General features: G+C 41.6%; 1 protein-coding gene across 10 annotated transcripts in view; it reads right to left on the bottom strand.

Moving 5' to 3' along the window:
* The window catches only part of Amotl1 (angiomotin like 1), a 157020-nt gene that overhangs the window by 62741 nt on the left and 67090 nt on the right, over positions 1 to 27189 (bottom strand). For all 10 annotated transcript variants that reach the window (XM_047516618.1, XM_047516621.1, XM_047516620.1 and 7 more), the window contains 2 exons: positions 10856 to 11005; positions 6402 to 7329 (listed from right to left, as the gene is read on the bottom strand). In XM_047516618.1, the coding sequence (XP_047372574.1) occupies positions 6402 to 7329; positions 10856 to 11005 (1078 nt within the window). The remainder of the gene's footprint in view (positions 1 to 6401; positions 7330 to 10855; positions 11006 to 27189) is intronic.

Raw genomic sequence — 27189 nt, 5'->3', positions numbered from 1 at the left:
TTCAACAAAACACTATGTAGCCTACCTCCTCCTGATGGCCTAATTGTAGATAAACATAGTTTATAAAAATAAAAATGGCTTGTCTAATTGAAAGAAACTTTGCAAAATATAACCGGAACCTGAATTTAAACCCCTTGAAACTTCTTTTTCCATATCCATGAAACCTGGACCCCTTTGGTCACACGGACACCGCAGGGCTCATAAATGTTAGATTAAGATTTGATTCTTGGGTGAACTAAGAACACAACCAATGCAAGGCAGGGGGATACGGATAACCCTCCTGTTTGGAGAAGTCACTCATCTAAAGCACTGCAGCTGGAATTGCATCAGCTTTCCTGGGAAAGTAACCGGAACTTGACCCTAGCTTCCTGAAATTCCCATACTAGAGAGCTGTTTCTCAGGACACACGGGGCATTTACTTGGCTTATCTGCCATAATTCAGCTTAAATATTATAGAAACTCCTGAGTTCTGATGCTGACATTCAAACACACATTTATGTGTGTGGAATATAAATAAGGCTGCATGACTTTATTTTCACTAAGGGCAATGCACAGATTTAGTCTAACAGTACTAGTTCTGGTGTATCTTTTGATCCCACATATAGGAGTCTGGTTTTATGATTGTATAAACTGCAAATCATAATTCACCATTTTGGAAACACACATACTTTTAAAATTCTTCTCTCTCCTCTAGCCATTTCTAACACAAAGTAAGATGGGACTGGTGAACCTTTCTTTAGCTACTATAGCACATGCCAACCATGGAGCCCACCAGGATTAAGACCTGCCATCAGCATGCCTGTGTATGTTAAACTGCCCTCTGGCTGCACTGTGCATTGACTGGGGTTCCTTGAGGAGAGATGTCTTTAATTAGCTACATGTGCTCTTACTCCCTTCCGCCTCCCTGCACTGTCATTTGGATATTCCCAGAGAATGACCTTTGATTCTTTCCTAAACAAAACCAAACCAAACTCGAAGGTTTCCTGGAAAAAAAAATCCACAATGCACTTTTGTAGGGAAAACAGGATAGTTGAGGATGGATCATACCACAGGTTCTCCCACTGAACACAGGACACTGACTGCATGTCCCCTGCACTGGAAAGAAAGAAGGTGGTGATGATAGGCCTATGACAAGAAGCAAGAAGCCACCTCTGCACAAGGAGATCCTCAGCAGCTCTGGTTGGACATTATCTTAGAAGATGAAATTTTATCAGCCCAGGACAGAGGGCTGGGCCAAATACTACCATCTCCTCCTCTTATAAAGTATCTACATACTAAATTAATACATTCCTAGGTGAGTAAAATATTAATAAACAGGTAGCACTCTTTCTGCTTCCAGGAAGCTTGTAAATCTAACCCCTGTGTTGAACAGCCAAGACCCAGTCAAGATAAAGGGCAAAAAAGACAATGCCCAGGCTCAGAGAGGAAACATACAGCTTTAAGTGTTCTTTTCATCATCAGGAGTCACTCTTAGTCCTTGTCCAAACTGATACTGCCTAAAACATAGACATTAGTCTTAAGTTAGTATTTATCATCTTCTATAACTGAAATACTCTGTTTAAAATGTCTAAAGAAAAAATACACACAACTCCCCTGGATCTCCACTCCAAAGAAAAGCAAACCATAAGACAAAAAAGTTCACACCCTGCAGCTGTCCACAAGGTTAAATTTGCTACCAGTCTTCCAGGGTATCTGGAAAAGAAGAGGCACCTGAGGATTTTCCTCCTGACATCTGGAGGAATTAATTGGTTTTCTAGTCCTTGGGGAAAACACTGAGGTGGGCAGCACACAGGCTGGATAGTACGTGATGTATTTATTCTGTAAATCTGATTAGAAAGGCACCAGGTAAGCTGATGTCAAGGAAAAACTTAAGTCTGTGCCTCCACTGCAACTCATAGGGGGCTCAATGTGCAGTAGAGCTCAGGTGTGCACCCTGGCTCCTGAACCACGAGGAGAATGTGCCCTGTCATAATAACCTTGCTGTCTAGGCCTCAGGCTTGATCCATGTAAATATGATATATGAAGAGTACCTGACTCCTTAGCACTGCTGTAAAGACTAAGAATGACAACCCACACCAAGTGCCAGCACACTGGGAGCACTTGGTGAAGGTTGTCCTCCTGCCACTGCCCAACTCCACTGTCCCGTACTAATGGTGCAGAAGAAGTTCTAAAAATTGGAAAATCTGAGCAAGTGTTAGAGAAAACAGGCTTTAGTTAACATGGGATTCATTAAAGCATGTAAATTATATGAAGAAAAAATCATGAAGAGTCAATTTTCAGGTTCAAATAAGAATAATGAAATAAACCTACCACCTAAAAAAATTAACCTAGCCAATAACTGCACATTAAAATAGAGAGGTAACACTACTTTCCTTTTAAATTGGCAAAATTGTTGTAATTATAATGACTAATGTTGACCAAAGTGCAGTGAAACAGGCACTGTAATATTTTTACAAAGTTATCCAACATCATAAATGTTTACTGTAATTTACACAATAGTCTCATTTCTAAGTAATGATCTAAAGGAAGTCTGCCAAAGTATAGAAATTTTGATATGTATGATAATATTCACTACACTATTTAAAAGTGGCATAAATTATGTACATAATAAAATATTATATACCAATAAAAAGGATGGTTACAAAAATAATAAAGGATCATGGGAAACCGTTTGTGAAACAATGGTATCTTAAAAAGCTAAGATACTAAACTGAATATATGTTTTATTTATTTATTTATTTTTTTATTTATCTATCCAGGGTCTCACACATACTGGGCACATGACTTACCACTGTACTATCTCCCCAGCCCACTAAACTGAATATAATTCATGATTATAATATAAAAGAAATAATTTATACAGGAAAATGTTAAAAGAAAACAGGATATTAATAAGTAAAGTTTTAGCATCTCTAGTTTTCAAATTTTTTGAAACACTGATTTCTTTGGAAAACAAGCATGCATGTTAACTAATGTACTCCAAACTCCTCTGACACATCAGACTGTCCAACTAGAATTCACTCATGCACTAATTTTCACTAACAGTGTACAATGTACAAACCAAGTCACTACTTCTGGAAATGTTGTTTCCATAAAGTGAGTTAGGATTAACATTATTCAAATGACTTGAGGAAAGAAGTGCGGTTTTCTATAGTAACAACCCAATTTCCATCTCATCCTCTTTCCTATCCATTTCCACTTCAGATTGAGTGAAAAGCAAAACAGTACAAGAGAAGTCAGAGCCTATCCACAAGCAGCTCATGTTCCCTGCAGGTACCAATCTTGTGCTTCCATTTCCACTCACCACCAGCTCACCCACAAGGGCCAACTTGCTCCAAGTCGACTAAGCCTGGACTAGTGGCCCTTCCAAGGGGAAGGAGTCTAAATCATCTACCAGATAACTCCACACATCTTTAACTCATTAGTGCAGGTGAGAGGATTTATAAGTGATAGTGAGTCAAGAATAAAGAAATTCAAATTTTTATTCTTCTCACGCATTCTATTGCTTGTTTCTTTGGACCTGCCTGTCTAGATAAAAAGGAGTAAAGTCTCAACAATGTAATGGTTTGGACCAAACCACTGAACATCCTTTACCTCCTGAGCTCACATTCATAGCATCAGACAGGGAGATGGACTGGGTGACCTTGGCCAGAGACCTCTCATTCTGGCGCAGGAGTCTATGCTACAGAACATGGCACCCAATCATCCGTAACTTCCTAAACCATCACTATTAATAATACAGACAACCCCTTAAGCACAAGGGAACATGTCAGTGAAATTCAGTCCTGCTTGTCTCTTGGGTCACGGGGAGGTTGGATATCATACACTGCTGGGTTTCAGATTCAAACTCTGGAGATCAGGCTGTTAAAGTGTCTGAAGTAGGGCTGTGTAGATGCAACTTTGTTTACCCAGCCAGCCAAGGGCTGCACCACTGGAGCCATGCTGGCGAGTCATGGCCAAGCTCACAAAGCAGCCTTACAGCTCTGGACCCAGCCTCAATGGCCTGTCTGTTACATCTTTTCAGACATTTTGATGTGTCATGTCGACCCAGCTGCCAAACCTAGCAATAAGCTCAAAACCCACATACATTTCTTCTTCTTTCTAACATCAGCACTTCCAGACAAATGACACTTTCCACAAATAACCTGACAGACCTCCAAGAAGTGCGTCCCTCCTCCCAAATCATTCCTCCCTCCTATATCACATCTATTGCCAACTGACAAAGAGCATAATGACCCCCTTATTAGACCTCCATTTAACAAATATTAAGTCAATGAAGAGGAAGGAGACTACACTGGGGGAGATTTTCACTCTCTAACAAGCTCCAGAGTCTGAGTGAAATGTGTGAAATATCATGATTCTGGAATAACACCATGGATTATTTTGAACAGCTGAGGTACATCTATGGAATGCAAATACAAGAGATTTGGAAGTTTTGAATTAAATTTTCTCCTTTGACATAAGTAACTATAAAAGGGAAAGAAGAAGAAGGGGGTGGGAAAGCCTAATGACAAAAGCCTAAGAAGAAGAGCTCCTTGGCCTTATCTTGGATTCCCCAGTGGAGTCAGATTATCCCCACCTTAGGAAGAACACATTCCACTACCTGGCTACAGTCTAAAAGTTGGTCAGACTGCTTCAGAGCTGGCATCCCACCCACAGAGGGGAGGTGTCTGAGCTGGGGAGTAAGTGGCAGGTCAGCCAACACTCTGCTGAGCTCCAGCCACTCCCTCTTTAGAGGGTGTGCATCAGGACATACCACATGCCATGTGCCCAGCACTGGGGTCACATGAGGAACCCTTGCTCATTCAATTTAGAAATAGACAAACCCTGTATGAGAATGATGCATCCAATAATAGGCAGGGGCCACCTGTCTTCTCATGCTCCACTCTCCTCCTGCACAAGCTCAGCAACATCCGAACACTGGCAACTCCCAAATTCTCTCCTGAGAGCTCCGTTTCCAGTCACCCTATTCCCAGCTGCCCTGTTCCTCCACGTCTGCGTCTATTCAGTCACAGCATCCTGTCATTTCTATTTCCCTGCCTTGCTTAACTTACAGCATTCTTCTACTCCCTCTGCCTCCGCCTTGGTCATCCTCACTGATTCCTACCTGGACTACTGAAACTGGTCCTGAAGGGACTTACAGCTTCTGGTCCTCTACTCCATCCTGCACTGCCACTGAAGTCAGCTATTAAACACCAATGCACAGTCCCTACCTAAAAGCACCAGGCTTCCCAATTGCATTTTTGCCCCTTGTTCCAGGCAAATCCTCATGGCCTTTCTGTCTCAAGAAACAGCATTCCCTCCACAGTACATCCTGCTATTCCATCTCTGTCCCACAACTCATGAATCCTTCAAGATCCAACTCAAATGTCATCTCCTCTGGGAAGCCCTCTCCAGTTCCAGCAATTGTGAGCCATACTATGCTATCTGTTCCCCTAGAACTTTCTGCATATTTCTATCCTAAACACCACAACGAATGGCAGTGATCTGTTCAGGTACTAGTTTCCCCAGAGACAATACTAAAAAGTCCTTGTGGGTAGGAACCATATCTTCATTTGCAAACCTGGCCCAGAGCTGTGCAAAGCACATACTTAGTGTGACTGAACCCATTAGTCAGTCAGAAGACACACGGAAGGCTATAAGAGGAGTTAGGGTAAAAGATTGAAAAGACATTGATGGCAGGATGCCTGATCTAGTCCCCAGCTGCCCAGAGTTATGTGGACATTTATTAATCTCTCCAGGACTTAGTTTCCCATCTGTTGAAGGAGGAAGGGGGACTATGTGATTTCCAGGATCTCTTTAACTCATTCATTCTAGTATTCAGACTATTTTCCTTTAAAATATGCAATAAAGAGAGACTATAAAACGCCTTGGTCACAGTACATTCTTTGGTGAGTGTGGACACTCTCCAAAGCCAGCCATGAGAATGCTCATTTGCAGACCTCTAGGCAGAGCCCAAGGGTGCTAACAGTAGCATTCTCTCCCCTCCACTCATCCTTTCCCAGTTGCTTTGTTATGTTTGGAGAAAATCCCCGATTTTTCTCTATTCATTTTGTCCAAAGTGGGCTGTTAAATATTATACACAAGGGAGCCGGGCATGATGCACGCCTATAATCCCAGCAGCTCGGGAGGCTGAGGCAGGAGGCTCATGAGTTCAACACCAGCCTCAGCAAAAATGAAGCATTAAGCAACTCAGTTTGACCCTGCCTCTAAAAAAACACAAAATAGGGCTGGGGATGTGGCTCAGTGGCCGAGTGCCCCTGAGTTCAATCCCGGGTACCACAAGGAGAAAAAAAAAATTATATGCAAGGGGAAAAAAAAGCCTAATGACAAAAATCTAAGATGCATTGAAAGTAACAAGATTACTGAAGCGGAGTTGACCCCCAAGGCTTGATAATCACCTTGTAACCCCATACTCTGGGGGTGGCTGGTATCTCAGCACGGCCACTTCTGTTCTAGCAGGCTGAGGAGCAGGGTAAGGCTTGACCATCTCGTGAAGCATCCCAGGGTGCTGGTCACTGTAGAAAAGTCCGTGATCCTGGTTCTTACTGACCGGGGACATCATTTGCTTGGTCTTGAAGGGATACTCAGGGGGAGGACCACGAGGGTCTAGCACTTTTGCAGCAGGCTGGGCCGGAGAGGGCCCACCTCCTGCTTTGAACCCCTTTCCATTCCCTGAGCCAGGGAGGTGTTGCTTAGCACCATTCCTCTCCAACGACAGCTGCATGATTCTCTCACTCAGAGAGCGGACATGGCCCTGCTTCAGTTCTTTCAGCGCCTCGTCCTTATGAGCCTGTCCACTGTTGGCACGGTTCACCGTGGGCCTCCCCTCAGTGCGGGACTTCTGACTGGTGCCCCCAGCCATGTAGTAACCGTGTCCCACAGGCCCCTGTTGTTGTTGCTGCTGCTGCTGCTGCTGTTGCCCCCTGAAGAACTGTGACTGGGCTTTGGCCTCCTCATAAGTGGGCAGTTCCTCATTGTTCTGCTGAGGCTGTGTGGACCGGACCTGTTTCTCCATCACCGTATTGTCCACCTGGTGTTCCTGACCCTGCGGTTCCTGGCGTGCTGACTGGTAGACCATTTGTGGGTCTTCTTGAGGGAGGTTTTCCGTGGAAGAAAAGTTGTTTGTAGGGTGGGCTGGTCCTGCACTCCCTGTGGCCTGGTGCTGAATGGCTAGCAAGTTCATGTTCTCAGTGGGGGTGCCATACCGCAGTTGCTCCTGGATCAGCCGCTGCAATACTGTTCCAGCTGCTGCATCCTCGGAACCTCTCATTTCCACCTCTGAGATCCTCAGGAAGTTCGGGGAGTGGAAGTTACAAAGAGGATCCTCTAAAAGACAAGCACACGAAAAAAGATATCAGACTGTTCCCCAGGAGATACATGCTTATAAGTATGTGGAACAATTAGCATCCTAACTACAGTAGCATTAAAGACAAGATTTCAAAACCCCATCACCTCCATCTATCTACCCTGCAATGTATGGATGTTTCTCCAATTCACAGTGACTTGGCTACTCTCCATCCCCTCTCCTGCTGCTCCTCCTCGACTTGCTCCATCCTTCTGCCTCCCCCTTTTCTTTAAACTCTCCAATGGTCCCTTCTCTTCATCCACAAAAACATAACACAAGTCTTTCCCATCTCAAAAAAAAAAAAAAAAAAAAGCCAAAACCCAAAACAAACACAAAGAAACCGCCTTCTCTTGGCCCTACCACAGACCTCTAATTGCTATCCTGCATCTCCCCTTTCCTTCTCTTCTGGTTATCTTCAGCAAGCAACCCACACACTTTGTCTCCAGGTTCCAAATGCTCCATCCACTGCTCTGATTAGTAACTAAATCCACAAGAGTCTTCAAACTCTCATATTACACACCTAACCTTTCCAAAGCATTTGACATGGTTGATCACGCGCTTCTTGAAGTGCTCTCCTAATTTGGCATCCAGGCGGCCCCTCCTCCTGCCTCTGAACACTCCTCTGCTACCTATTCTCCATCTGTGCCTCAAATTTAGTTTCCCCCCAGGTCTGGGTCTGTCCTGAGTGCTCTTCTTCCCTCATTCAAAAGAATCTTCATCTCATCTTCCAAGTCATGACCCCCAATACCTACAAGGGCAGCTGACAGCTCCTAAGGCCTTCTACCTCAACATACATTCCTCTTCCCACACACTTGTTCACCTCAACTTGAGGTCCCCCTGTCTCAGCTACTTTTTGTCAGACCAGAAAACTTGGAAATTTTCCATAGTAATTCCTTCCTCTCCCTGACCTCCAACATCCAGTCAGTCAACTTCTTCGTCATTCCCAAGTCAATCTCCAAGTTTGTTATTAATAACCACAATAACTAAAGTGTACATGATATGACAGGTATTCTGCTACAATCTCTTCATATGTAATTTCACCTATCCCACATACCATCTCATGAGGCAGATATTAATTCCCCAGTTTGCAGATGAAGAGAGGCTCAGAGAAGATAAGTCAGAGATAGGAAGAGGCAGAGCCAGGATATGACTCCAAATCTATGTCCACTCCACAACATTACAAGTCACTGGCTTCTTATACCCAGACCATTTCAACAGCGTCTTTATGCCCCTGATTCTAGTCTTACTTCTATTTCTAAACCCACCCCTCAAATCCCAACCTATCTTCCACACTAGCTTGAAAAACTGTTCCAATAGAAAAATTGACTCATATTACTTCTCTGCACAAAAGCCCCAACAATCAATTGTAGGATAAAGCTGACATTCTATCATATGGTGTAGCAGAAACTGCCTACCTATTCAGCAATATTTCATGTCATGCCTACCCAACACTGGTAAGCCCTGGAGTTTAACCTCCTGCAATATCTAAGTACAGTTTCCAAGACATGCTACCTCTCCCCAGCCTCTGGGCTCTCGCTGGCATTCTCCCTCTCCCTAGGTAGAGGCATCTCGCCAGGTCTCTTGGGAAATTCTGTGCTTCAGGGGCAGCTCCAAAGCTACCTTCAGAGTAAAACCTTTTCCTGCTGCAGCCTAGCAGGCTTCACCCTTCCTTCTCCAAAGTTCCACGCCATTTGTACATATTTCACTGGAGCAATTATCACAGCAGGTGGCAATTACTTATTTACACAAGACTCCAAACTCCATAAAGGCAAGATTCAAGTCTTCTCATCTGCACTTTCCCAGTCAATGCTGTTCTCAGATATTCAACAGTACAAGATACCTATGTGAGCCCCACGAAAACAACAGCTAGCTCATTTTCCATAGAACTACTAAGTAGTGTATGACGGATATTATATAGCATTAGGATTGTAAAAATTCCACCACTTACTACTGGTACGACCTTGAACAAATCACTCACACTCTCTGAGCTTCAGTATCCTCCCATGAGTCAGGAAGTTGACTCCAGCATGTCTACACAGCCTGCACTTCCATGGGTCCAAGCAACAATGGTTTTATGTTTTTGTATATACAGGCAACACATCATTTTCCCTAAAACCATCTTCTATCCCCAAGTGTGTGTGTGTGTGTGTGTGTGTGTGTATATATATATATATATATTTTTTTTTTTTATATATATGGCATCTTCATCATGAGTCATCCAAAAAGAAATCTCATATTCACTTTTGATCTGTTCACTCCTTTGCTCCCCACATTTAATTAACTGTCAAGCTAGGTTTTTCTTCAGTCTACAGTGAAATGGAAAAAAAAAAAAGTAATGTTGATTGCCTACAAGCTATATGCATATATGTATCTGAACACATCTGTGTGTTTACACAGACACACATCATTAGAAGGAGGCTTAGAATTGTCTTTTTTCTTTTCTTTTTTTTTTTTTTGGTACTGGGGATTAAACCTAGGGGTGCTTACCCACTGGGCCACATCCCTGGCCCTTTTTATTTTTTGCTTTGAGACAGGGATTCGCTAAGTTGCTTAGGGCCTCACTAAATTTCTGAAGCTGACTTTGAACTTGCAATCCTTCTGTCTCAGCCTCCTGAGCTGCTGGGATTACAGGTGTTAGTTACTGCACCTGGCAAAACTGTCTTTTTAAATTAAAGACTATCAAGGATTACATTCCACTTACTTTCTTGATATTAAACTTTGAGAAAGCGTGAAAGACAATGACATTTTTAGTGTCCTTACAATATCAAAAGATAGCCACTCCATGTTGCTCCCCTAATTCTCATTATGAAATTTCACATTCATAATAGTTCAAAATCAGAAGCAAGCCTTAGTTTCTACACCAATATGCTCTCCCATGGAGTATGTTCTTCCATACTCTCAGGCACCTCACCCTACTCCAGGGGTGTCAGCTCTCCTTACCAGCTTCTGAGAAGTGACTAACAGCCTCCTAAAACCTCTAGCGTCTGGCCTCTTCTTTTAATCTATACTTGATATTAGTATATAAATAAAAATAAGGCATCTACCAGCAAAGAGACAACCAATGACCCAATACACTGCTTTTTAAGACAAGAAGATAGAAAAAGAAAAATCTGATTTTAGTAATCCCTCCTTCTCCTCAGGGATCCCCAGTGGACACCTGATACCAAGGCTAATACTGAGCCCTACACAAGTCAAGTTTTTCTTATGCATACATACCTATGATAAAACTGAATTTATAAATTAACCATGCTAAAAGATTGACAAGAACAACTAATAATGAAATAGAACAATTATAACAATATACGCTAAGAAAAGTTCTCTAAAACTTGCAAATTTTTCTTTCTGTTATTTTTCATTTAGTATTTTTAGATCATGGTTGACCTTGAGTAACTGAAAATGCAGAAAGAAAAAACCACACATAAAGGGGGGCTACTGCATCAAAAGAGATAAAAATGAGAAACGTGGGGTTACTCTGCTTTCCCAACACAAGTTAGCCAAAGGACTTACCAACTTTTTCCCTGATGCTACTGTTTGCCTCCACCGTCAAAGCAGATGCTTCATGCCTCCCAGAGTAGAGCTGAAAGTCTGGGAAAAAGTAGCTGGTGTCTTCTAGAATCTGCACAGGACTGCTGGGGCTGTAAGAGACAGGAGCGGGTGCTGGGAGAAAGAAAGTAATGTGTATGTTAGTGCCAATCAAGTGCCCCCTCCTTCCTGTGTGACTCATGACAGCCCACAAAGCACTGTCCCACACTGCAACCCACAGCAGGAGTGCTCTATCTTTTTGATTCATAAAATTCCAAAGTTACTATTCAGAATTATCACAAGTCCAGCCACCCACAAAAATGACCCGTGAGGTCAACATAACAGTCCTCAAGACACACTGAGCTGAAGAAGCATGGACGCTTCATTTTTTCCCGTTCCAAGGGCGCTGGCGGGGCTGGGGATATAGCTCAGTTGGTAGAGTGCTTGCCTCGCAAGCACAAGGCCCTGGGTTCAATCCCCAGCACCAAAAAAAAAAAAAAAAAAAATGTGACCAAGGGCGCTGGCGGCAGCACCAACCGAAGCCAAGTCCTCAAGTTCAGAATGATCAAGAAGGAAGTTAAAAGGAGGGAGGTGGGGAGGTCACAAAAGGAGAACCAAAGTGTGAAGAGCAACTATCTCTCACGATATAAAAAGATCAAGAAAGAGGTGGCCACTGTGTCAGACGATATGCTTGCAAGAGACTGTCCCAGCCCAGGACAGAGCACTTAGCCTCACGCAAAGGTTTCTGAAGTCGTGTGCTGGGGTTCTGGAGTCTGGGCCTCTGCCAACCATTGGCCTTTCAGCTCATTTCTCTGTTTCACACACAAACCAGAGTGTGCTTCCAAATCCAATTAAATGTGACACTGAACTCAGTTCTACAGTCACTGAACGTGAAATACCACTACAGTGACAGCAACAGCGCACACACAACATCCATGGGAACTTTCAGCCGGATGGGTCTAGCCTGTTTTCCTGCTCTGCAGATTTCCCTGCGTGGGCACCAAGTTTAAGGCTATTTTTAGCAAAAGTAACTTAGTTTACTCTGGAGAGTCATACGTTTTTAAAAAAAATTAAAATCCTTTCCCAAAAGATAATTCCATTAGAAGAAAAATGCTTTTCAGCAATCCCTTTGAACTGGTCATTTGAATTTCTTCCTGGGTTTGTTTTCCACACATTTCCCACAGGGTGATGTTACTAGTAAGCCACTAATTATACCAAGGGCTGTGAGATGGGAATGCACTGGTGGTCTTCCTGAGTTTCTTCACCTCAACACATGAATAGCATTTGCATGTGCTATGGAATCATAGGCACAACTGCCCTACAGAGAAAAAAGATTGTGATAACTATTTATCTTATAAATTTAAAATAATAACAGTTGTGGCACTGGGGTTGTAGCTCAGTGGCTGAGCGCTTGCCTGGCATGCGTGAGGCACTGGGTTCCATCCTCAGCACCACATAAAAATAAATAAATGAAATAGAGGTATTGTGTTCATCTACAACTAAAAAATTTTCAGAAAAAATAAAATAACAGTTGTGACTCTCACCTTGTGAAATGACATTTTGTTGTATGAAGACAGTCTAAAATCACAGTTCAAATGCACAAGACATTATTTCTCAGCCTTCTCTTTTTTGGCCAGTCTGCAAGGACTAGTTCACAAAGAAACTCAGACCTTTCCTGGGCCTCTTTCTCTGTCTGTATATTGTATAAATCTGAAAATGTAGGGTTAAAATCAGGATCCTAGATGGCCAGGATCCAAAGCCAAATCCTGACCCGGATTCTGTTTTCAGGCAGGTAGAAAACTAAGGAGGTACAAGGTATAATCCTGGCAGTACATCAAAATCTCCTGTGGAACTTTTAGAACTTTGAAAACCCAGGCCTCAAGCAGACCTATTCACTCAGAATCTGGGGGTTGAGTTCAGACAGCTGTAATTTATAAAACTCCTTAAATGACTCCAATGAGCAGCCAAAGTTGAGAAGCTTTAAACTAGGGGGAGAATCATCCACATAAAGGAAACACACACACACACACACACACACACACACACACACACAAAACACTTTTTTGCACCTCCACCCCATTCTTCCCACAGAGTCTGAGAGGAGCCGAAGGCCCGCTTGCTTCAATAAAGGAAAGAGTTGTGTTTTCTGCAGGGTGAGAGATAGGGGTTAAATTTCATTCTGCTACTTATGGATTTCCAGTTTCCCCAGCACCATTTGTTGAAGAGGCTATCTTTCCTCCAATGTATGTTTATGGTGCCTTTGTCTAGTATGAGATAACTGAATTTATGTGGGCTTGTCTCTGTGTCTTCTATTCTGTTCCACTGGTCTTCACATCTGTTTTCATACCAATACCATGCTGTTTTTGTTGCTATAGCTCTGTAGTATAATTTAAGGTCTAGTATTGTGATGCTTCCAGCTTTACTTTTCTCATTAAGGATTGCTTAGGCTATTCTGGGCCTCTTATTTTTCCAAATGAAGTTCATGATTGCTTTTCATATTTCTATCTCTCTCTTACCCTGCACAAAATTCAAAGTGAATCAAGGACCTAGGCATTGGACCAGAGACCCTACATCTACTAGAAGAAAATGTAGGCCCAATACTCCATCATGTTGGCTTGGGAACTGACTTCCTCAAGAAAACTCTTCTCCTAAAGTGCCAAAGTAAAATCAAGAATTAACAGGTGGATGATATCAAACTAAAAAGTTTCTTCAGAGCAAAAGAAACAATCAAGAGCATGAAGAGAGAGCCTACAGAATGGGAGAAAATTTTTGCCATATGCACCTCAGAGCATTAATCTCCAGGATATATACAGAACTCAAGAAACAACACTAATAAAATAAAATAACCCAATTAATAAATGGGCAAAGGAACTGTACAGACACTTCATAGAAGAAATATGAATGATCAACAAGTATATGAAAAAATGTTCAACATCTCTAGTATTTGGAGAAATGCAAACTAAAATTACACTGAGATTTCATCTCACTCCAGTCAGAATGGCAACAATCAAGAATATAAGTAACGAATGTTGGTGAGGATGTGGGAAAAAGGGCACACTCATACATTGCTGGTCGGACTGCAAATTGGTGCAACTACTCTGGAAAGCACTATGGAGATTCCTCAGAAAACTTTGAATGGAACTGCCATTTGACTCAGTTATCTCACTCCTAAAGGGCTTAGAATCAGTATACTACAGTGACACAGCCACATCAATATTCATAGCAGTTCAATTCACAAGAGCTAAGCTATGGAACCAACCTAGATGGCCTTCAACAGATGAATGGATAAAGAAAATGTGGTATATATACACAATGGAATATTACTCAGCCATAAGGAAGAATAAAATTATGGCATTTGCCAGTAAATGGATGGAAATGGAGAATATCATGTTACGTAAAATAGTCAATCCCAAAAAACCAAAGCTGAATGTTCTCTCTGATATGTGGATGTTAACACACAAATAAGGGGATGGGGAGGCTAGAAGTTCATTGGATTAGACAAAGGGAAATGAAGGGGAGGGAGATGGGAATAGGAAAGACAGTAGAACGAATCATACATAACTTTCCTATGTTCATATGTGAATACATGGCCAGTAAAATTCCATATCATATTCAACTGCAAGAATGGGATCCTAATTAGAAGATGATGTACACCACGTTTGTATAAATACATCAAAACATACTCTACTGTCATGTATAACTACAAAGAACAAATTAAAAAAGTGATTTTAAAAAAAGTAGATCTGGGTCAGGAATGACATGTGGCAGCATATTAATACACTTTGAGTGATACTTTCTAGTCACATGACTAAGAATTTTAAATGATAAGAGAGAAAACCTCTAATAAAATTGAGGTAAACAAATGTACACAAAGAAGAGCACAGGTGTGTGGAGCTCAGAATGGACCCCTGCACTAAGCCATTCACAGTCACAACAACACTGGTACAAATTACTTTTCCCCACTTTATCCCATGGACTGCCAACTAAGAGCAGATTCAAGAGCTCTAGGCCACAGGACACTGAACAGAGAGTGGTCCCTGAATAGGCTTACACACACACACACACACACACACACACACACACACACACACATTCTCTCTCTCTCTCTCTCTCTCTCTCTCTCTCTCTCTCTCAGACTGAGGCACATGATGCTCAACTGTGTCAATGAACATTTAAGTCTTCTTTTTTTAACAGGTGAGGGCAGCTGCCTTCCGTTCCCACGACTGCCATCATTCCTGGATGCTGGAGAAAGGCAGGAGAGCTAAGCAGATGACCGGAACAGGCCCTGCCAGCGGAGAGGACCAGTTTTCATCCACTCCACTAAAGCCAGGAGATCGTCAGGTGTGCTATCTCAACACCAAGACAGCCTAAAGGAATCAGACTTCCTACTTTCTCAGCAGTAGGGCAAAGAAAAGTGTCAGTAATGTGTGTCACAGGATCTGCACTGCATTCCTGGGACACACAGTATGCATGTAAGAGAGGTCTGGTTCCATCCCCTGCCTATTTTAGTTAACTGTCTTCCCTAGGAGCTCCTGTACCCAAATCATTTTTAAGTCAAATGGCCTAAGGTCAAAGATATCTGAAATGAGAGCTTGGAAATAGAGGTATGGTGTGAGGGGACAGCTGTGGTCTTTGCCAGGAGTTCATAACCAGGAGTGGAGTTGTGAGAAGCCATAGGAGGCCCCAAATATCACTACCACCCAGAAAGCCCCTGCAAGGCCTGACTTAGGCCTAGTGACCCAGCAACACTGTTAATTTAGGGGGGACCTTGCCCTCTTGAGGATTCTGAGGGCTCAACAGTGTGTAATATTACAGTGTAGATGCCCACAGGGGCACCAGAAGGACTATTTCCATGTAAGACCTCTAGTCTTCATGGGTAATTTACAGTTATCTTCTTCCAAACCAGAATCTTGTCTGAGGATCACCACCCACATACCTCAGTGTGCAAGGGACGTGGTCAATGCACCAGAAACCCAGTCAGGGTCAGTGTGAAGGGTCAGGTCTCTAGGAGGTTTTCTCTGGGGAGGGGCAAACATAGCTCCCAGAGCCCCTGACAAGAAAGAAAGCAGAGACCTGTTTGTGCTGCATTCAACAAGGGATGATATTCTGAGATGTTTTCAGGATTGTTGAAGGTTCAACATTTCTGTTTTATGTTTGACACATTTCACAAGCTGGGTTCCTAAATGACAAAACTTGCATGGTCCCTTGTCAACACAGAGAATCCCGGCTCCCCTCTTCCTGAGCCTGACTGCTTCTAACTTACTTCAGAAGCAAGGAACATTCCCTCCCATTATGGTTTAGACTGTCACTTTCTTTGTGACTGTCCAGAGGCCTGTAGGTAAAGTGACCTGAACAAGACCTTTCACCTTACTCAACAGTGGCAATAACAAAGAGCCCCACCATTGGAGGAGAAAAGAATTAAGGTAAAATGAAATGAGTTTTCTTGGGGAGGTAAGAGGCATGACAAGGGCCCTGGTGAGCTGCTCCTCTTCTTCTTAACCTTCCATGATAAATGGCGAACTCCCGAGGAGCAAATCCTGCATCTGATATCAGGCCAACAGACCAGGCTCAGGAGTCTCCTTTAGGTTTAAACCCTGAAGGACATTAAACTGTCACCCCCACTATCATTCAACACACACACCACTGGGAATCTCTGTCTTTACATTCCACTCTGGCATGGCACTCCCTTGCACAGAGCCATTTGGGTTATAAGTCCCAGGTCACACTTTGATTCTGAAGGCTTTTTATTATAATCAGACCCCTCCTTTAGCTGTCAATGACCTTGCTGGTCCCCTCAGCACCCCAGCATCCTGTAAATATGCCATCCTCATTCTTTGAGTGCAAACCTCTAGCTTCACCCCACCCACCCCCAACTACTTTAAAGTTCATTTCAGCAAATTTAGCTCCTCCAGAACATCTTCCCTCTCCTATACCAGCCTTCCTTCCCTCAAATGCCACCACAATTATGATCTGAGGTGCATGAACCTAGCACATCAATGTCGACGGCCTGGTATTTTGCAGTAGTCATTAAATCTAAGTTGGTGTTATTACCCTTGTGAAGTTATAAGCCCTTTGAAGAAAGCACCACACTGTGCACTTGCTAATTTCTAAAGGTAGCATATAAAATACATGCTCTCTGACAACTATGCTCTCTGATGGAGAGAACATAGCAATACTTTCTCCAATGGTCTCGCTGTCAAGTAGGAAAAGGTCCAAGATCCCTATAAAGCCAGTTTCTGAGAGTTCCAGATAATCCCTGCACCTTTCCATTTCCTAAAATACAGGGGCACTTACTCTCTCCTTTGCAGCTAATACTGGTGCTTTGAGGTCTGCAAGCCAGAGAACCATTCCTCAAAGATGCCACTAACTATAAAACAATTTCCAGGAGTTGCCAAAGTAAGAACCTCTCCGCCAGCTACATGTAATCCAAAACCTCTCAATGCATTGAAAAACAATTTCACTGTCTAGAATAGAACAATCTCCCCTAACTATAGCAGACATTTTAACCGCAGCTACAAACAATTCTAAGGCTTCTACCTTTTCTTTCAAAGGGATAAGGAATTTGCTAAGTGTGCCAGCGGCCTCAAAGTTAAACCTAAGCATTCAAGTCTTTTGATTCTGGAAGAACTTGAGTTTTTCTGGACAGTGAAATACCCTGCTCAGGGAGTATGATGCCCTGGAAACAATGTTTAGAAGGGGCCTGGAGAACCTGCGACCTGTACCTGAAAAATAAAGGTCTAGCCTGTTCCCAGGTCTCATGTGGAAGAAAGCAAGCTAGCTCATCTGGCTTGGCCAATTCACAGTTCACAGGCACTGAGACCCAAGCGAGGCATAGACAGGCAGTGGCCCCCTCCTCTCCAGACACCTGCACACAATACACACATTGTTAAAAAGGAAACAGGAATCCTCACCATTAAGCCAAAAGCACAGCCAGAACATGATTTCTCACTCTCTTTTCCCCTGGGAACCATTATTCGAAACCCAAGATTTGTGGTTGGGGGTCACAAGTGGGATTTCCAAGATTCCCAACCCAGACATGCAGTGGTCTTCCAAATAAGTATCACACTTGAATTCCAATTCTGGACAGATCCATCTATTCTAGAGAACAAGTGAAATCAATACACCAATACCCATTTAATTAAGACTCAATCTAAAATATGTGATGAATAATTTTAATTTGTCTAAATTTTAATTTAGCGATGCTTATTAGAAATATTTCTGATATTATCAGTGTAAACCAAAATGCTGAACATGTGCTTCACTTAATAGGAGCTATAAATAAAGAGGAATGAGTCAGATGGTTCTGGGCCTTAGTATGATGGATTTGATCCCAGAGACCAGCATGCACACAGCTACCCACATTTCATCACAGTATAAGTGCTCTATGAGAGGGACATGCTGTCATGCTCTGGAGGCCTAGAGGTAATCTACTGCTACTCGTTGGCTGAGGGGAGTGACATGGTGCTGCAATGATAAGGAGAGACCAGGGAGGTGAAGAAAGGAATGTGTGGACCCACAACAGGTGAAGAGAGGAGGTAGCCAAGGAAGATCAGCCCATCAAGGGAAAAGAGAATCACAGACTGAGTCACAGAAGTGCTTTGTGTCTTTAAGGAACAGAGTTCAGTGTAGCTTAGCTGTGGGCAAGGAGGGTGAAGCCACATCTGCAGACCCTGAATCTAGTATTCACAGGGTGTTCTTAAAAGCCTCAGCACATTATTTTCACAACACTACAGAACTGGAAAACAATTTAGAGATCAGGTTCAACTTTTTCTAAATTTTTTTTATTTGTTCCTATCAGTTATACATAACACATCATACATAAATGGAGTATAACTTCTCATTCGTCTGATTGTACATGACATAAAGCAGGTTCAACTTTTAACTACTACCTACCACACTCCCTTCCTGACAAGCCAATCAGCCAATTAAACACTTTGAGTGTAGGAGAATGCTGAACCACAGGGTAAGCTTGGGGGTAGATTCTACCATTCATTACAGAAGCTATGGGGTTCTTTCCTGGTCCAAGTTTTGGGATGACCTAGACTTGGTCCCAGTGTATTGAGGACTTAGTCTTGAGGATATGACACAAACACAAAAGGCCACAAATGCATTTTCCATGGCAGCACTATCACCAGGACTCCAGGGCAGCAGTGGTTGCTAGGGTGGCCTCTGTTTTCTGAGTCTTCCCATTCATTTGTGAGCAGTCCAATATATTTCCAATTAATTTTTTATGTGTAGTTAAGTTAGCCAAAGTCACTTTGTGCTGCTTACAATCAAGAATCTCTGACAGAGAGATTTACACTTTAAAAAATTAATTGGTCTGACTCATAGTATCACAGCATTGTCTGTATCTTAAATAATAGATGACTTAGCATCATCTTGAATTATAGCACATCATATCTATTGTCCCAACTATCGCTGCACAACTTCTAAATAAATACCTGCAGTTCTCTCAAAGCTTTCTCCATCTGGAGGGACTTTCTGCTCTTATAAGTCTAGGATATTCTTACTTTGGTACATACTAAAGGCTAAAACACATATTCTGCCTATCAAAAAGTCTTTTGGAATTCTACTGTAGTGCTATTTGCTTCAGAAAGTCACCTATCCCTTCTCCCCCAAATCTCTGTGTGCTGCTCTGGGCTCCTACACCATTCAACGAATATTGATGAAACAGTTTATATTAAGTTGCCTATGCATTTAGTTTTTTCTCCCCCCTTTAACTTGTAAATTTTTAACAGTAGAGACCAAGTCTTATTCACCTAGTATCTCTAATTGCTAGCAGAAATAAGAGCACAGTAAGTATTCAGTGCATATTCACTGAATCAATGAACAATCTGCATATGTTTACAATATCTAAATGTTTCTAGTATATAATGGGGACTAAATAAATACAATCAACTTAATAGAGAGATGCATTTTAAAACAACCAGTTATAGGCATATTCTTCATTCTATAGAATTTAGCTCAAAGGTGAGTTTGTCTATTTTGAGGTCTCTTTCAAACTACTCAGGAGACCAACGTAAAAGCTACCAGGAGAAAAAAAAAAGAAGAAGAAGAAAGAAGAGAGAGAGAGAGAGAGAGAGAGAGAGAGAGAGAGAAAGAGAGAGAGAGAAAGCCACCTACTGCTAAAATTAGTTAATTATAAGTATACTATGATCCAGTTCTGGGAGGGCTTTGTGCATGTTAGAAGTAACATTACAGGGCTTGTGTAGCTTGAGCACACACTCACCTTTAGAGAAAGGTGCTCATCCCTTGCAGGCAGGCCCTGAGCTGGGGAGCCCCTCCACTCACCATTTAAAAAAAAAAAAAAAAAAGGAATATTCCCAGTCCTACCTATCACAGTGAGAGATTCCATAATAAAAGAACCTTACCAGGAGAAGGAATTTTTTAATATTTGAATTTTAACATAAAACCCAAAGACTACTTAACCATCTTGGCTGAAATTATACACGAGATCATTATAATTTGTATTTCCTGTTGATGTCTTTGGTGCATAACTTATCTAAAACTAAAAGACCCAGAGTACCCAGACTCCAGAGATTCTATTCCATATACAAGTTAAACCTAACTTACTGAAATCTTACACTCTTCAGTCCTACTCCTTTTGTTTGTACCTATCTGAAAGCATCTCAGGACCACAAAAGTATTCTTTTGTGTGGTCCTGGCACATACTGCATTCCCCCTGAGAGAAAAAAAAATCACTAGCATGACTGCCAAAATTAAATATGTTTATCCATGTATACAGACGGTAAATACCTGACGCTCTATTTTTTTGTACTTGACATTCTTTTTTTTTTTTAAGTATTTTTTAGCTGCTGACAGACCTTTATTTTATTCATTTATTTATATGTGGTGCTGAGAATCAAACCCAGTGCCTCACACATGCTAGGCAAGCACGCTACCATTGAGCCACAACCTCAGTCCTGACACTCTTTTAACGAAAGAAAACAAACAAGATGGAAAGCTGTAAGATAAACCCCCAGGCATAAAATGGCCATATGTCTACATAGCTATGGTCTTCAAAGCTCCCCTCTCACCCACACCACCAAGACAACAGAGCACTTTAGACTTGCTGTCCGTCACTCAATTCCTCCAGCCTTCCCATGTCATTGTGGCTGGTAACACTGAGAAGTGTGTCAGGCAGCAGCAGGGACAGGGATTCTCTCAAGAGGCAAGTACACATCCACCTAGCTCATAAACCACCAGAATTTGCCAAGAAACCAGGTATCTCCTTAGAAATAAAAGCACCATCAAAAATAGTAGGGGCTATGATTTACTGAGACCCCATTAATTTGGGTACATTATAAAAGTTATGTTATTTAATTATTACCACCTGACTTCAATTTTGTTGATAGGGATACTGGGCTCACATGGGATAAGAAATGCCCAGAGTCACAAAACTAGCCACCAGTACAGCTTCTTCAACAGCAAAGGTTTGTTGTTATTTTGTTTTTTCCAGGGCTGGGGGATCAAACCCAGTGCCTCGTGCGTGCTAGGCATGGACTGTACTTCTGAGCCACATCCTCATCTCTGCTAAGTTTTCTTATATGTTTTTTGAAAGTGAGGGTAGTTTTAATAAAAAACTCTTCTTATGGATAAAGGGGAAAAGCACTGGGAAAGTTTTCTTCTTTGCAAGTATGAGGCAGAGAAGAATCCAGAACCATCTTGTTCATGGTATTACCAAAGCTCTGGGAAATAACAGCACACTCCCTGCCAATCACCAGACACCAAGGCAATGGAGGAAACCACCCTTCCTCATCCCTTCCATCTGGCTGCATATTATTTGCATGACAGTGTTTCCCCTTGAACAATGGATCCCAAACGTGCAATGTGTTAGCACTACACATGGAACTTGTCAAATACATCACTTCCAAGTCTCCACATCACACCTGCAACACGTCCTCTCAGCAAGTGAAAACGAGAAACAAATTCTTTGACCATTTGTCACAGATGATTTGAACTCAGGTCTGGGAAACTTGTACTTCTCTGCTATCCAAGCTTTTGCAGAATGTGCACTCCTGAATTGAAATTTTATAATTTAAGCATATCTTAATACAAAATGTGTTGAATCTAATGAAGCCAAATAATAATGAATGAGTAAGAGACTTAACTTTTTCTAGAACCAACCAACTAGCCCACATTAACTCCTTTAGTAAAAGGAAGACTCTTTCCTATAATTTGTTTTTAATAAATTCATATTTGAAGTCAATAGTTTTAATTAACTGCTAATCTGAATGACTGGGTAAAGGGATATAGTTATTTTAGTTGCATGGAAATAAAGGTATGGTAACAAGGTGACCATATCAAACAACATGATGAAGGAAAACCTGTAAAAACACCCAGCACACTGTACATAACTGCTTGATAAACCTGGAACTTAAAAACCCTCCACCGAGAATGGAGTTATCCTCACAGAGCTGTTACAAGGATTTAGTGAGATAAAGTAAACCAACTACACATCAGTTGATTGAAGAGGCTAACTAAAGCGAAAGAGTCCACATAAGACATGCAGTTACTTCACAAGAGGGAAGGAAGACATCCCAAGAGGCATTACTGAGCATGATGTGCTACAAACATTATCTCAGGTAACCTCACATGCCTGAGAATTAGGCTTCATAATCTCCTCTGTACCCAAACACAGCAGGAATGACACACCTTGGGTTACAGTACTCACTGAGAGGCATACTCAGTGCTGCCTGTCGCGAAGCATTCCCCAGAATTTCAATGACATTTTGCTCAATACTTGTGATAGTATTTGGGTTCCTTTTAATTCCCAGGATCGTGGACCTGTGAATTTGATTAGCAGCAAAAGGCAGAATTATTCACTAATTTATCTGTCCATTCATTCATTCAGTCAACCAAAACATGATATTGAGCCTTTGCCCTGGGCAAGACAATGCTAAGTACCACAAGACCAGATCTGAGAGTCTAGTCAGAGAGACAATATAAAGCACACAATGGCTAAACAGCACAGAAATGCAGCCACACAGGCAGACTTGAGGTATGTGGAGCAGTGAGCTGGGAAACCTATGTCCACACCCACCTCGGCACACATGGGCCCCAGAACTGTGCCCAGGGCTACACCTACCTCTTTCTCCTCATTGCCCTTCCATTATGGATCAGTGATGCCCCTTTACAAGAATCTGTCACAAGCTATAGAGCTTCCCCTCCATCCACCTAGATGAATGATCACACAGGAATGTCATGTTCAGTTTCACTACACAGTCCAATATAAAAACCCTGAGTTTATCACCGGTCAAGAGGATGAGAGTAGTGGGAATGTTGTGAAATACTATTTTCTGGAGGCAAAGCAACTGTAGGCCTCAGGAGGGGGCAAAGGAAGAAACCACGCACTGCTGAGAATTTTCTATGCAAAGGGCATTGTTCTCTTCTAGCGGATCACATTAACTCAATCCTCATAACACCCCCTTTCTCAGATGAGGAAGCTAAGGCACTGAGAATAACTTATCTAGAGTCACACAATTAGTAAGGAGTCAAAGCACGATTCAAACCCAGCTAATCTGGTTCCAGTCTATGGTTTCTACTGGTGTATGAAAGCACTCAGACTGCTTTTTTTTGTTTGTTTCAGAACCTCTTCACACTCTTAGAACCTAATGAGATTTTGTTTATGTGGGCTATATCTATCAACTGAGAAAATTATATATGTCAATTCATTTAAATAAAAATAATAAATCCAATTATAAATCATATAAAACATTTTCATGAGAAATAGCTCATTTCTAAAAAAAAAAAAAGCAGTAAAAAAAAGGACCTATTTTATAGCTTTGCAAATTTCTTTACTGCCTGGCTTAATAAAAAACAGCTGGATTCTCTTATCTGCTTCTGCTTGTAATCTATATGATTTGGTGTTAAAGTAGATGAAGAAAACCCAGCCTCATACAAATATGTAGTTGGCAAAAGGAGTATTTTAGTAGTCTTTTCAGATAACCATGACTATTCTTTGAAGCCATATCAAAATTCAACAATCAGTGCTGTGGTTTGGAAATGTCCCCAAAGTCCCATGTGTTAAAGGCTTGGTCACCAGCCTGTGGTGGCGCTACTGGAAAGTACAGAAACTTTAAGTAGTGGGGTCTACCAGAAAAATTTAGGTTACTGGGGGTGCACCCTTGAAGGGGATATTGGGATCCTGCACTTTCTTACCTCTTCCTTTGCTTCCTGGCAGCTGCAAGGTGAACAGCTTTGCATCACCACACATTCCTACCATGACAGCCTGCCTCCCCACAGTCTCTACCCACTGTGGTCTCAAACCTCTGAAAACTGTAAGCCAAAACAAGCTTTCAACTTTGTAACTTGATTTATCTCAAATATTTGTTACAGTAACAGCAATCTAACACAAGTGGCAAGTTCTTAAAGTAAATGTAGTATGAAGCATGACCCCATACCAGAGGCCTGCTCATGGATAGTCCTGTGTACCACTTTAAAATCTGTTGGCCCATCTTTCACTTTGAAGAGAGCTCTTTTTAACCCATGCAAAACTTCATAACAACAAACACTGATCATCTGGAAAAGGAATATTCACTGAATAATATAAATTATCCAAGTACTGAAACATTTCAAGCATATAATATCAACAAAACCACATTTGTTAATATACAATGGATCTGGATCATCAGAAAAGTCTTTTACATATTAGGAAGCAACAAGTTCAAGGTGGCAGATGTGACTTTTCCAAAACTGCAAAGAAAGGCTCCATAAGATTACTTTCAATCAAAAGCTTGAGTTTTACCATTGGCAGCAAATAATTGTTTCACTTGAAATGACAAGTTCCCTTCATTCATTTTTGAGAAAACATCTACCAAATCATAATAACTATAGTTTGTCAGGTGTTCCTTCAAGTTACTATAACTTGCTGTAGGTGGGGGGGAGTAGCTAGTTTAATATTTATCTCTCAACTCAATCACAAAAGTATTTCTCCCTGACTTGCAGCAGAAACACTTTTTGTATACATCCCATTCTGTCACACAGGAATGGGTGTTTGAGATTTAACACAATTAATCATTTAAGAACATTCAACTGGAATATTCTTAAGCAAAATGGAGTTTTTAAAAAAATGTGGTGGGTAAAAAATAAACTGACCTCAAGCAGCATCCAGTGCCATCACCTTGAGTCATGCCAAGGCACCGGAAATTTTACCCAATGTAGCTTTTGATCACCAGTGCAACGTTAACACAGTGAAAAAAGCGCACTATATGCTTTTAGTATTATTATGAAAGTAGTTTTTAGGTTTCAGATACTCGCATCTCGGCCCCAGAGGCCACTCTTTGAGAAATGGTTCTATATTACACAGCCTCTTCCATGGGGAAAGACCAAAAGTTTTAACACTCTAGGAGAACTTAAGATGAAAAAGGTGAAAACCAATTCTGAGAATGAGTCACTTCCCTACCCAGGGAAAGGAAGCCGCCCAGAGCCCGGGGCAAGTCTGCGGAAACCTTGAGAAGACACACAGAGGCCCTTTGATGTAAAGCATTGCTGAACTCTGTTTCTCAAATGAATGAACCCCCTGGTGATCAACAAAAATGCACTTGAAGACAAACATCCACCCACCCAGAAAATACCTGTACAAGAATGCACCTTCTTGCCCTTGAGGATTTTTATAAAGGGGAATACAAATCAACAATGATCTTTTCACTAGGAAAAGTGGGAGAGAAGGAGAAGGAGGGGGAGGGAGGGAGGAAGGGAGAGGGAGGGAGGGAAAGGCAGAAGAGGAAGAAGGAGGAGGGAGAAGAGAGAAGAGAGAAGGAGGAGGAGGAGGATGGAGGAGGAGGAGGAGGAGGAGGAAAAGGCTCCATGAGATTACTTTCAGGAGACAAGGAAAAAGAAACTTTGACAACTTGTTAAGCAGAAAATCAAGCTATCCTTAGACAAAAAGGGAAGGACATTTAGATCTGATGACTGAAGAGAAAAGAAAATGATGCTGTTCATTCCAAACACCAAAGTATTAGAAAGGTTTAAAGGATTAAAAAAAAAAAAAAAAAACCGCTAAAAGGGAAGGAGGAGACACCATGCTTTTTGCTTTGTCTTGGTAAATTTGCTTCCTAAACAACATAAGAATCATGGCTCTATCACTGATTGGCTATGTGAACTGGAACAAATGATTTAATTTCTTGGAATCCTTTACCTTATCAGTTAATGCAAATAATAGCACCTACTACATCAGGCTGTTGTGAAGATTAAATGAGACAATGGAAAGGGCTATGGACAATATTCTAGCACATAGTAAGTGCTCAGTAATTTTAGATCCAGTCAGGCACTGCAGTGCACAATTGTAATCCAGCTACTCTGGAAGCTGAGGCAGGAGAATGAGGTCAGCCTCAGCAACTTGACAAGACCCTATCTCAAAAATATAAAAAGGGCTAGGGTTGTAGCTTAGTGGAAGAATACCTCTGGGCTCTAGTACTGCAAAAAAAAATTTAATAGTAATTATAACAATAATATATTTTAGATCCACTTTATAAAAATAGAAAAGTTAAACAGGAATCACCACTGTAAAATTCATTTTCAAGAGATAATCAAATCAGTGAGCTTTTTTTTTTTTTTTTTAATTTCTGTATAAGGGATAAAAGCCAGGGGCACTTTACCACTGAGCTACATTCTCTAGCCCTTTTTTATTTTTTATTTTTTAGACAGGGCCTCACTAAGTTGCTGAGGCTGGCTTCAAATTTGGGATCCTCCTGCTTCAGGCTCCCGAGTCACTGGGATTACATGTATGCACCACCACACCTGGCCAAATCAGTGAGCCTTTAAAAAACAGCAGTAAGTTGTTCACGAAGATCAGAGATGAAAGTTTCTACACTTTTGTTAAGTCAGACTATTCAGCTAACCAGAGACTAGAAACTACATTTTCAATTTTTTAAGAACTTAGGATGAAAAAAGACCTAAACCACACAATTTCTCTGAAAAGAAGTTTAATATTGTGGTCTTACTATCAAAGACCAAAATAAAGGAATATATGAAATTATCCAAAGGCCCTTCAGAGTCCCCATGTTGGGTATGGCTCAATAGTAGAGTACTTGCCTAGCATGCAAGAACCCCTGGGTTCAATCCCCAGCACCACACACACACACACACACACACACACACACACACAGAAGTACCAAAGTCCCTAGCTTACCTGGCCACCTTGTCATGAAAGTCAAGGGCCAGATGGGCTTGAAAAAGGTATCAGAAACCATCACCTGAATATCCCTCATCTGCCTAGGTTCCATCTTCAGAGAGTGACTCTGGGGTAGTTGGGGGGACAGATCTGCCATCTGTTCTGAGTATTATATCTGTGATATAACAGGATGGAAGTCAAAGCA

Source organism: Sciurus carolinensis, chromosome 11 (genome assembly GCF_902686445.1).
Source record: "Sciurus carolinensis chromosome 11, mSciCar1.2, whole genome shotgun sequence".
Taxonomy (NCBI): domain Eukaryota; kingdom Metazoa; phylum Chordata; class Mammalia; order Rodentia; family Sciuridae; genus Sciurus; species Sciurus carolinensis.
Note: the sequence above shows the minus strand (reverse complement) of the source record. Positions and strands in the feature narration are given on the sequence as shown.